Source organism: Aricia agestis, chromosome 12, assembly GCF_905147365.1.
Source record: "Aricia agestis chromosome 12, ilAriAges1.1, whole genome shotgun sequence".
Taxonomy (NCBI): Eukaryota; Metazoa; Arthropoda; class Insecta; order Lepidoptera; family Lycaenidae; genus Aricia; species Aricia agestis.
This window is the reverse complement of record NC_056417.1, coordinates 13,614,788-13,627,554: the sequence shown is the minus strand read 5'-3', so window position 1 is coordinate 13,627,554 and position 12,767 is coordinate 13,614,788. Positions and strand designations below refer to the sequence as shown.

The following is a 12,767-nucleotide window of genomic DNA, read 5'->3' as shown; positions in this document are numbered from 1 at the left end:
ACAATTACTTCTACATCAAAAAAATTTGAAACTTTCCTACCTGACGGCGTTACTCAAATGATACCAGCATTAAAATTTTGTCATCTTTTTTTATAACACCTAAACTCTAAAAAATATTTTTGTAGTGTCAGTCACATTATAGAATCGATCACGCCCAAAAGTAGCGTTTTGTTTGTTATTTTTGCTGATAGATGGCGAAAACAGCTATAGAAAGCAGAGAGAGAGAAGCAGAAAGCCAAAATATTATTTTAAGAACCTGCCAGACCACCTCAAAGTCAAATAAAATCCAAAATTTTGCGATGTCTGGAAATGGGAAGCAATTGTCACAAAAATCTGGCAGTAGGATCTGAGATTATTACAGATATCGCAAGAAAATAAGATAAAATTATTGATTTTTAAACTTTATTGAACGTAAGATAGACCTGCAGAACTGGAAACCTTCTAAAGTAATAGCGACCGAAACTCCATAGTGTCTGGTCGTTCTTACCTCTATAGGGCTCATATAATGGAAAATTTTTAGCTTAAAAAAATGACGAAAGTCTGCCTATCGCTGCCTATTGGGTTATTATGTTAATAGTTTTTGAGAAGATTTCGTGTTGAGTTATTTTTGGACTAATTATTAGTGATTTCGTTTTTGTGACGTTTAAGTTCAAAAAAGCATTTTAATGAATTAACTAATTACTGATTAGCTTAAAAATAAATACAAACCTTTACACGTAAAGCTTGCCAGAACAAACCTGGGTCACTATGCACCACTCAGAAGATTGTGCAGAGCTTACAATGCTATATCCAACTATCCCGACATCTGTATATTCTCTGATAAGCTTAATTATTTTAAGAGAAATCTTAAACACTATTTTAATAAATATCCCTCGGTCAAGTAAAGTTAAAACTACTATAATGATTATATAATTAACTACTTGGTGTACTGTCACAGTTGAAATTTTAATTTTTGTGAAATTAGTATTAGTTTCATTTCAAGGTTTTATTTGTTTAAAAAAACAAGATTTCTTTTTTGTTACACACATATTTTTATCGTTATCATTTATCACCATATTCACTACATCTCATCTCGTCTAATTTTTGTCGCATACGCACGCTGTACTTCATCTGTCATTAGAACTCATTTTATCTATAAACAAATTTTATGTACAAAAAATGTCACAAATGATGTTATGTTGGTGAGTCTATAAAAATAAATAAATAAATAAATCTGAGTTCTTACCTCTGTTACCACGTTAAAAAAAGAAAATATGTACTTTTTAAAACATTTAATCGTCGCTAGTTGGTTATTGGTATGGTATTATAGTTACCAGTTGTTAAAAAAATATATTTTTAGGTCCAGCATCGGAAATAATGAGTACGTCGTTCACACAAGACTCGCCTACGGAGCCAACTTCACCTGAGTGCGAGCAAGACAAGAAATGTGATCCGTCCGCAGACATACTGAAAGAGTGGGACAGCGACAGCGATTCCCACTCCACTAATTCATCGAGCGGCGAATTTATATGGAAAGTAAGTAGTATTTAATATAATTAATAGGTATGGCCCCATGCTTGGAGGTTTTGGGTTAGTTTGTTATGGTCCCTGTCTTGTATTACATAACCTTGTGGCGTGGTTTTAGTAGAATAGCTTGCAATATTATATGGGTTAATGGGTATAAATATTTTGTTTTTCTTTTCCAATATTTTACTGTTTGATTTTGATAATATACGCCATTTTTACCATTATATTATGTTTTGTTTTTTTTTTTGTTTTCTATAACTTAGTAATTAATTTTTGGTTTAGAAAAATGAATTAAACTTCCCATATTAAATATTATATCCAAATGTAAATAATATGTCATTTTAAAACAAAGATCCCTTTAGCAATATGCACTTTTACTATCAAACCGACAAGATATTTTAGCACTTTTAAGTAAAATATACTGTTCAATTCGTTAATCTTATATATTTATCGAATTTTTAATATACAATTAATTGATACATTTTCGATTTTTCTTAGTTTTCCGTATGAATTTCACTCCCTTTATAGTTCCCTATTATAGTCAATAACAAAAGTATGGATGTGTACAACACTTTCAATAATCACAAAAAAAAAAACATTGGCTGAAAAGATATATTATACTCTAATAAGCTAGTCAAAGCACGGAGACAAAATTGAATGTTATCACAAAAGTTATTATAACAATAATAAACATATTGTTATACATACCTAAAGTTTTATGTAAAATACAACATTATATTTTGCATAGAGCCGATTTTATATTCAGCTGATAATAAATAAAAAAGTAAATGCTGTACGGACTTGATTCCCAAGCCCATTAACTAACGATAAAAAAAACTCAAGTGTTGTACACGTTCATACGGGGTGTCGGTGTGTGCATGTGTGTGTGTGTGGTAGGGCGGCGACGGGCTCGAGACGCAGCTGGTACCGTCCACGCAATTCGACCACGTGAGTATAATGTTCTTTATTTAAATTGTAGTATGCGCATACGTGTGACAAAAATGTCGCTGCGATTTTTATTTTGGTTTTGATAATTGCTAAAAAGCTATGAAATGTCGCGGCCATTGTTTTGTCTAACGTAAGCTCTTAACGATTTAAGCTTTACGTCCCTAGTGCGTAAGCAAAATTCTTGTTAAGTATAAATACGGTTTAAGCTTTTCATATTTTTATTTATGTCAATGTTTATAAGCCTTAGAAAATATTAGCCATTAAAACCATAAAATTTACGTTATGCAAAATTAAGCTTACCTTATAATTAAAACTTCGCTAGAAATCATGCTTTTAACGTAATTTTTGTTGTAATTTGAAAAACATCAAACTATTTATGATTAGTGATTACTGATTACATAATATATTAATTTACAAAGCAGACAATTACAGAATATAATAATTTCCCTCATTACATCATTGTATTTCATTACAACTCGCTTTAGTAAATATAGAAACTAATAATAATGACGACTATAGCTCTGTCGGGGTCCGGAGAGCACGCAGAAGTTCGTACATTGACCCGTCTCTACATCTTTCGTTTGCGCACGATGTTGATGTATTGCTTTTTCGCTCACCTGCGTGAAAGAGAGAAGTAGACGATTTTTTTTAAATTACTGTGCGATTTTCTTCGTGCTGTCCGTACTTTGCGTAATGCACGAATGATGTGCGTGCATACGTGCGTGCACGTGCATAGCCGTCATTTGTCTCGTTTCTACTATCACTAGTCATCATAACAATATCGTATTCCCCAGCAGCGCGACAGCAACTCGCAGCCCTCTCGCACGGACACAGCGGGCGGGGGCTCCGGCTCCGGCGCGTCGGACTCCGGCTCGGGCTCCGGCTCCGGCTCGGAGGGCGACGAGGTGGAGTTCGTGCCGTCGTCGTGGGACTGCCGCGCCGCGCCCGGCAAGTCCTCGCTCAGGAGTTTGGAGAATACTGTAAGTTGTGCTAACTATCTTTGATAAAACACTATATTATAAACTAGCTGTTCCGGCAAACGTTGTTTTGCCACATAAAGTATTTCGCCCTGGATATTATTTTATTGTAGTGACTAAATAAGTATGGCACCATGGCAACGTCCATCGCTATCCCGTCGCACAAACAATGGTAGCCGTCAGTCTCGAGTTGTAATAATTTACTTTTAAAGAAAAAGTTAAAGAATCAGTAAAGCCGTTTCGGAGGAGTACGGTAACTAATATTGTGACACGAGAATTTTTTATATAAGACTAGCTGTTTCCCGCGACTTCGTCCGCGTTAGCATAGTAGATCACGTCCCAAGTATTATTTATTGTACAAAAATATTCAATGTACAGAATTGACTTTCCTACGATTTTATTATAAATATAGATGTTCCGCGCGGCTTCGCTTGCGTAATTTAGAAATTTCATGCGACCTTACATTTTTCCGCAAAAAAAAAATTGCCTATGTCGCTTAACGTGGTCTATTCTTCATGTTTGCCAATTAGCATAAAAATCGCTCCAGTAGTTCTTAAGATAATAAGCAATTTCATATAATTTTCCCCGTTTCTTCCACATTTTTCTCTATTTCTTCGCTCTTATTAGTCTTAGCGTGATAAAATATAGCCTATAACCTTCCTCAATAAATGGGCTATCTAACACAGAAATATTTTTTCAAATCGGACCAGTAGTTCCTGAGATTAGCGCGTTCAAATAAGCCCTTTCAAATAATTTCTCCCCGTTTTTTCCACATTTTTCTCTATTTCTTCGCTTCTATTAGTCTTAGCGTGATAAAATATAGCCTATAACCTTCCTCGATAATCTAACACTAAAATAATTTTTAAAATCGGTCCAGTAGTTCCTGAGATTAGCGCGTTCAAACAAACAAACTAACGAACTCTGCAGAATTATAATATTAGTATAGAAAGCGGGACCCGACAGATGAAATACGAAGTTTCTTAATTTGACTGATTTATGAATCTTATCCATCTGGGGCGCTACTCGATGCATACAAAAATATCATTATTCAAATCGCTCCAAAAGTTTCGAAGGCATTGAATGTAGTAGGTACTTCGAATTATAATTTTGGTTTTCTTGTAAAAAAAACCCGTAGCAAGGAATATGAAAACTGTCACCCATATCATCTTAAAACGCACAAACTATAGTCGTGATCTGTCGGCTGGGATTGACATCACCAACACCTAACTACATTAGGTCATCCGTCATCTACATATGAGTCATATCAATTTATGTAATAAGTTCACTAACAAGACTCGCGCTCCACAGCTATCGGCTGACAGCAAGAAGCGCGTGGTTTTCAAGCGGCAGAAGTATCACTGTGTGTACGAGTACCCGCGCGAAGTCGCCGACCACTCGCCCGCCTACCTGCCAGACTTCTCCACTTATGCAGGTATTGAACAGTGAGATGCGTGTTGAACAATGATATGAGTGTGGTGAATAATGAGATGCGCGTGTTGAACAATGAGGTTTGCGTATTGATCAATGACGTGTTTAATGATGTGTTTAACAATGAGATTTGCGTATTGAACAATGAGATGCGCGTGTTGAACGATGAGATTTGCGTTTTGGGCAATGAGACGTGCGAGTTGAACTTAAATAATTTGTGTTTTGACAAATGTGCAACGCATATTGAAAATCGCGTAATGATCCTATAAAAATAACGAGTATACAATAATAACTCATTTTATTTCTTTAGCTCTATTTGCTTTCTAACTTCTTTTTTTTTTTGTATACCAGCCATCCCGAGCTTTGTTTACGATTATATAATAAGAAATGCTTCCTCTTCCCTCCTGACTCTCGAAGCGGGCGGACGTGTGTTGCTTTTGTTTTTGTTTTTATAAGTGTGTTGGTTGAGTTGAATTGCGGAGCTGCCGGAGCCCTGCCTTCCTGGAGACTTCGCCCCTTCAAGTGCATGTGAGTGAGGCGGTGCAGTTAATCTGCACCGCCTCACTCACATGCATTTTGAGAATTCGCAAAGTTCGGCGCCGTCGAGGTTCAAACCCTGTGTCGTCGAGTTGCGGCCGGCTGCTTTACTAATCGACCACCGTGAACATGAGCCGCCCACGCTAATTTCACCTTCGGTATCTAACTGCATCTTGTATAGGTTAGAGGAAGAACATTTTAGATATTTGCGCCTGCGATTTCTGATAATTATAGCAATACGAAGGATTGCCATTAATAAAAAAATGCCGCTCAAAAGAACACCAACTAAAAATAGGAAGACTGATAAGCTTACGTCAAGTACTGAAAAGACGCAACAGTCATGCAGTTTTGACTCCATTATACATAGCGACATATATTAAATAAATCAGCTTCTGAAACGGACTTAACAAAGACAAGCACCTTCCAATTCACTACTCCACCAGACTACGTTTCAATGAGAAACAAGAGGTGTAGAGATCAAATGGAAGACTCTTTCTCAACTCAGCTTCACGACTTTCAAACTGAAATAAGATCTCTACTTACATCTTTTACCTCCACGCAAAACAAGGAGCTAAAAAACGTCACAAATCAATTAAAGGAGATACAGCAAACAAACCAAAACATCGAAACGTCAGTAGCATATCTTTCATCCCAAAACGAAGAGTTTCGACAAAGAATAGCTGAACTCTGGAGACTCAAGCGAAGAAAGATAGAAACTACATAGCTACCCTAGAAAACAAACTCGAAGAAATTCAATTGAATTGCCGAAAAACCTGTTTTGAGATTAGAAACGTGCCAAAGCTGCAGAGTGAAAGTAAGGATGATCTTATCGACATGGCTGCCAATCTTTTTACATCGGTTGATTGCAATATTCAAAAATCTGACATCAATGATACTTTTAGGCTCAAGCCGAAATTAGGCCGGCCGGCTGGCATTCAAATAATACTCCGATAATAGTTGAATTAAATTCAACCATACTCAAGAACAACTTACTGAAATCAGCGAAAACCTATATTAGACACAAAAATAATAAGTTAAGCACTAAACATGTAGGACTCAAAACGCAGCAGGACACTCCTATATACTTGAGCGAACATCTTATTCCAAAAGGCGCACGTTTGTATTTTCAAGCCCGTGATCTAGTCAAAACAAGATATTATAAGTTCTGTTGGACAGCCTATGGTAAAGTTTACGTCAGAGAGAATGAGCAAACTAACATAATACAAATTCATAACGAAAATCAAGTTCACCAACTACTGGCAGGCCCAAACAAGGACAGTCAAGGAAAATGACTAGTTATGAATTACGTTAACAAATCATGTAATTACATTTATTTTGCATTATATAACAAATTTTCAATTTCTTATTTTATAGCCTAAATTACTTACTATCTACACTGGTTAAAAATCAACACACAATTACACATAACAAAATACTTACACTCTACCTAGTCATTTACAAAACTTATTTTATATCTACTTTATTTATATACACATATTATATCAATCTAAGCATGTATAAAACTACTAAGAAATCAATTAGATCTCATAATATACATTGTAGCGAAATATACTTACTCTTTTTAATGTTTAGTCAACTTTTTCTTAACGTTTAACTTCTTAAACACTGCTAAATCAACTCATGGCAGATAAATTAAAAAACTTAAGAGATATAGATACATTGGATATCGCACAAGCGATAGAATGCAACTGCGACGAACTTTCTCATTACCTGACAGCCGGTAAAAATGATCTGACTATAATATCTCAGAACATACGATCTATTTACCGCAATCTTGACGATTTTCTTATTACAATATCGGCACTATCTTTTCTTCCTGACATTATGGTTTTCACTGAATGTAGATTAAGCCCCAATAAACCAGTACCTCAAGTTGATAACTATACCTCTTTTTCAACCAACTGCTATCTGAATCAAAATGATGGAGTAGTAGTCTATATCAAAAACACTTCGTCCGTCATGGTCAAAGAAATCAAATTGATACAAGCGTCATGTTTACAAATTGATGTGTCAAGCAATGTTATAAATTGCATCTACCGCTCTCCATCTTTTAACAAATCAAATAACTTCGTTGACTCGCTTTCCAGCCATTTAGATACGATTAATTCTAATAAAGACATTATTATTACGGGGGACATTAACATAAATATTGCATCAAAACTAACTGAATCAAACTTGGACTATAGTAATAAAACTTACTATCTTGATTCACTTTCTGCGTATGGCATACTTGCTGGTCATACCTTACCAACAAGGGAGAAAAGCAGTCTAGACCATATAATGTTGAAAATCAATAAAACGAAATTATTACCTACCATCGCTATTCTTCAGACTACAGTAACTGATCATTTTACCACATTTCTTTCAGAACTTTCACAAAATATTCAATGTGACTCTTCAATGAACACTCGATCTGCTATAAAAAAATGTTTCTTCGTCAATCAACTCCTTTGTGTTACTAGAGCCTGATATTGAAGAAGTCAAAAGCACTATAATGAATTTTAAATCGAACAGTGCACCTGGCTGGGATAACATACCCAATGAGTATCTTAAACTGGCTAAGACGGAGATTGCTCCAATAATTACACGCATTGCTTCTCTTTCTTTTCAAAAAGGTATATTTCCAGATATTTCAAAACAATCAATTATTACTCCAATTTTTAAAAGTGGTGACAAAAATGATGTTGGCAACTATCGTCCTATATCTGTTCTGCCGGCTATTTCTAACATTGTGGAACGACTTCTCAATATTAGACTTCTTAATTACTTGAATAAATATAATTTAATATCTAACAATCAATTTGGCTTCAGGCGTGGAAAATCTACCGAAGATGCAGTAATGACCTTGAGTCAATTAGTGACGGAACACGTTGATAAGGGACAAAAATGCGCTGCAGTTTTTTTGGATTTGAAAAAAGCTTTTGATACCGTATCCGTACCACTTATGATACAAAAATTGGAGAAAGCTGGCATAAGAGGCAGTTCACTCTTTATTTATTAGCTATCTGACTGGTAGAACGCAGAAAATAAAAGTTAATAATAATATCAGCGATGACACTACTGTAACTTTCGGTGTGCCACAGGGTAGCGTCTTAGGACCTACACTACATTAATGACCTGTGTGAATTAAAAATCAATAATGCTCATATACTATCATATGCTGACGATACTGCTATCTTATTTAGAGAGAAGAACTGGCTCAAACTAAAGAAAAGTATCAAGCATGGTATGCACCAAATTGCAAACTGGTTGATAAATAATCTTTTAACTTTAAACACTAAAAAAACTAAATTCATATGCTTCAGCATTCAAAACCGTTGTCAGCCTGATCCTAGCTTTGATGTAAGGATTCATACATGCCAACTGGATGATATGAATCCTGCAGCTTGCAAGTGTCCAGCTATTGAGAAGGTAGACAGTATTAAATATCTAGGAGTCATAATTGACCAAAGACTCTCCTGGCAACCGCATCTTGAGCAGGTAGCCATTAGGATACGAAAGTTAAACTGGATTTTTAAAACTCTAAGACAAGTTATACCTAGTCCACAATCAAGTAATCCTCAGCGAAATTTTCTAAATGAAATTTACAGGTGCTAATAAAACGAAAAAGTTAAATTTAGAAAGGGCACAATGCTCTCTATTAAAATAATACATTTCAAAAACAGGAGAACACCAACAGAAGAGATATATCGAATTAGTAAAGTATTAACAGTACGAAAATTGTATATTTTACTCACGATTCTACGAATACATAAAACCAGTACCAACAGTATAATATTAAAAAAGAGAAATAGAATGAAAATTTAACTACCTAAAATAAAAACAGATTTTGCAACAAGACAGTATTTTATTTTATTTTATTGATTTTTGGAAAACTTACAGCTAACATACACATAGAATCTAAATATAGAATACAAGAAGGCCAATTAAAAGTTTCCACAGATAGAAAAATGCTAGTAAAAACAAAGCAGCGATAGACAATGGTCACAATTATTTAGAATTTTAGAAAAAAATTAGAAAAACAGAACAAGAATTATTGTAATAACGTATTAAGTAATAGAATTGCGCAGGTTACAATTAAAATAGAAATTATTAAATTCTTTCTTAAAAGTTGTTACATTGGTAAAGAATAGGTCCACATCAATTATTCGAGATATTTCATTAAACATTCTACTATGATTTTAACTCCACTATAATATATAATAAATTAAACAATGTTATAAATATTAAAAATAAGACAAACAGACAGGTGAAGTTAATAGTCAAAGAATATCTTACTTCTTTAAGCTACAATGAAGTAGAGCAACTAATTGAGCCGATTAAACTATAGTTAAATATTGTATACACATACACGTGCACACACACACACAACACACACACACATACACGTGCACACACACACACACACACACACACACACACACACAACATACAAAACTATAAATTAGTAGATAATAAATAATAATATTATGTACATAAGATTGTTTTGCTAAAAATTTATATTGTATTTTTGTAACATTTTTTTATCTTAGCTTTTTCTTATAATATAATAAGTCTGTATTAGAACTAAGAGTTTTTGTAGTATTTAAGATTAGTTTGCTTCACTTTACTTAAAAGATTTCTTTATTTCCCTTGTAGATGTGGAAGAGGGATGTTGCCTGATACAGGCTAAGCCTACTAGGTAGCTTCCATCATTGTACTTTAACTGTAACTTTTGTAAATGAAATAAAGATTATTATTATTAATGAGGCCAAATATTTGTGTGTTACAGATTGGGACGCGGGCAGTGCGGAGGAGGCGGAGTTGGGCTACCAGCTGTTCACGGCGCCCGGACCACTAGACGTGCTCGCGCGCGCCCGTATCTCCTTCCCCGCAGGTTGGTGAATCTCGTTTTTATCTCTTTTACTCGTCATACGAATGATGCTATCTCGTTCAACAGATACAAGAAGCCTTTCTATCCTATCTAACACCTCCTTCATTATATTGTTCAGTATTCTCCCCTAAAGCTGTCTTCGCGTCGTCAGAACAGTTCTTTTATATTAGAAGCGTTACTAGATTTTTGACATAGATGAGATGAGAGACTGGCACAGTGCGATATTTTGTGAGCGAGTGAAAGAGATAGGAGTTAGTTTGAATGAGATGAGAGACTGGCACAGTGCGATATTTTGTGAGCGAGTGAAAGAGATAGGAGTTAGTTTGAAGACGAAATTCTATTTGCTTTTAGGTAGGAATCTAGCATGAATAATTATGTTGGGTAACATTTTAAAAGTATCTGTCAATTTTAGACTACGACGACGACTTCTACATATCGTCTTCAGCGCGGCCGTTCGAGCTGGGCGTGATGTCGGGCGGCAGCCAGTTCTTCCCCGGCCTCCACAAGGCGGCGCTGCGGGACTTCGACGACACGCCCCCCTCGCCGGCCCCCGCCCCGCCCCCCGCGCCGCTCGCCGAGCCGCTCACCGCGCCGCTCGCCAAGCCGCTCGATCTCACCACCCCGGACTCCGGCGTGGAAGACATAACCCCCGGCTCCCTCCCAGACGAAGACTACAAGAAGACGGAGTGGTGGCGTGATCCGGCCGAGGCAGTAAGCCCCACCGAGTTGGGCGGGCTCCGCCACACGCGCGACCGCCTCAAGCTCGACCTGCCGCCGTCCCCGCACCTCCAGTCCCCGCGCCACGCCCGCGTGTTCAGCTTCCGAGATGTCACGCCGCCGGAGCTGCCGCAGGCGACGTTCTCGACGTTCGGCAAACCGCCGCCTGAGCCTGAACCACCGAGAAATATAGTGCTAACTGAGGTCCAGACGAGAGAAGGGCGGGAGGGGCGCGAGCGGGGGGAGGGGACCGTCCTCGACAGCGGGGATGAGGACTCCGGTATAGAGAGTACTAAGGCGACGCTCGAGCGTGACACCACGGAGAGAGACGCCAACGTCGAGCGGTCGCCCAACGTCTCATAAGTACGTAGTATTATTGTGTAGGCGGGCGGTGAGTACGCAAGTATCGTTATGTATAGATACTACGCGTGAAAGAGTTAGCATAAAGTCAAGGTTGAGTCGAGGCTGAGGTATATTGGCTGTAGTGCGTCGACAGTACAGTAGTGTGACGTCACCGCCCGCCGCGACGTAGCCCGTCGACGTAGTCCGTCGTATGCCACTAAGTAAGTTACAGAAGTTTATTTTGCACGACATTTTGTATACATATCGGAATCATTTTTTTACGAACTGTCCGGTGCCTAGTAGCTTAGCGATTCCGAATTTTACGTATGGTACAAATGACCGTGAATTATTAATTATAGGGAGCTCCTAGGGTGAGAGCGCAAACGGTACAAGTGATTTCCACTCGGTACTCTCTATGATTAGCGCCGATCGTGTGTTCTCACCTTAGGAGCTATGATGGTTTCAAATTCAAAGTGGCCTAACCAATTACGCTAAGACAGTCCCGTAACATGCTAGTATACCTTCATACGTATTTGTACCGTTCTCGTTTTAGTCGGTATAGTGTTGCGTTCGGATATGCGTTTGGTAGCAATGGTTTTTTTACAAAGTTATTTTTATTTTTAATATGATTTAATTGATATAATACTCAGTAATTGTATTGTCCAAATGTTTATTATTTACAAGACAGGCCAAACGATGTGAAAGCGTATCCGAACGTCGCGTTGAGTCAAAATTTTATCTGTGACAGACTGCGCACAATGAATCTGCATCTTCCGTCTTGAATTTAAAATAAGAGCGTTTTGAGGCGTAACTTTTTCAATCGTGGCAATTCAGCGTAAACAAAGTATTGTATGTTATTTTTTAATTGTGTTGTTTTATATAAATTTTATCGCCTCCTTAACGTTCGACGAAATTGTAAGCCAATTCTTAGTTGTTAGTGGGTTTCGGTATGTGTGAGTGTTCGGTAAGTGCCGTTGTTACGGCGATGGTGGTGCAGGTGGTTACCGCCATATGCGCCTCCACTGACGTCGACTTACATATTACTCTAAACATGATTTCTAGATGAGAAAATTAACGCCATTTAATACTTAACTATTTATATGGCGTCACGACGCAATATAATACTAGATGTCTTTTCGTAATTCGCTGTAAGTCTGCTGATCCTTGGACAAAGTATCATACCTTCTCTTTCATCAATATAAATAACGAAAAAGATAACAATATGATGATTTGTGATTCACTTCCCATATGCAAGAGTATTTTTCTGGTTAAAAGATCAATAGAATGAAGATACCAATTAAAATTCATGTTTATAGTTATATAGTGAGTCCGTCTGTGCGAAGTTAAGCAGAACGTGTGCAATTCTCATTTTCCATGTCGTCCCGTATAGTTTAGTTGTAAATATAATTTAAATGTTA

The 12,767-nt window shown here is 36.9% G+C and overlaps 1 protein-coding gene across 5 annotated transcripts in view; it reads left to right on the top strand.

Annotated features, from left to right (window-relative positions):
* Positions 1-12,767, top strand: part of LOC121732512 — a 50,665-nt gene extending 37,898 nt beyond the window's left edge. For 2 of the 5 annotated variants that reach the window (XM_042122421.1, XM_042122419.1), the window contains 6 exons: positions 1,340-1,515; positions 2,404-2,454; positions 3,249-3,434; positions 4,740-4,863; positions 10,189-10,293; positions 10,703-12,767. In XM_042122421.1, coding sequence (XP_041978355.1) covers positions 1,340-1,515; positions 2,404-2,454; positions 3,249-3,434; positions 4,740-4,863; positions 10,189-10,293; positions 10,703-11,370 — 1,310 coding nt within the window. In that variant the 3' untranslated portion in view covers positions 11,371-12,767. The remainder of the gene's footprint in view (positions 1-1,339; positions 1,516-2,403; positions 2,455-3,248; positions 3,435-4,739; positions 4,864-10,188; positions 10,294-10,702) is intronic. The other 3 variants (XM_042122420.1, XM_042122424.1, XM_042122422.1) reach the window with 3 other exon arrangements.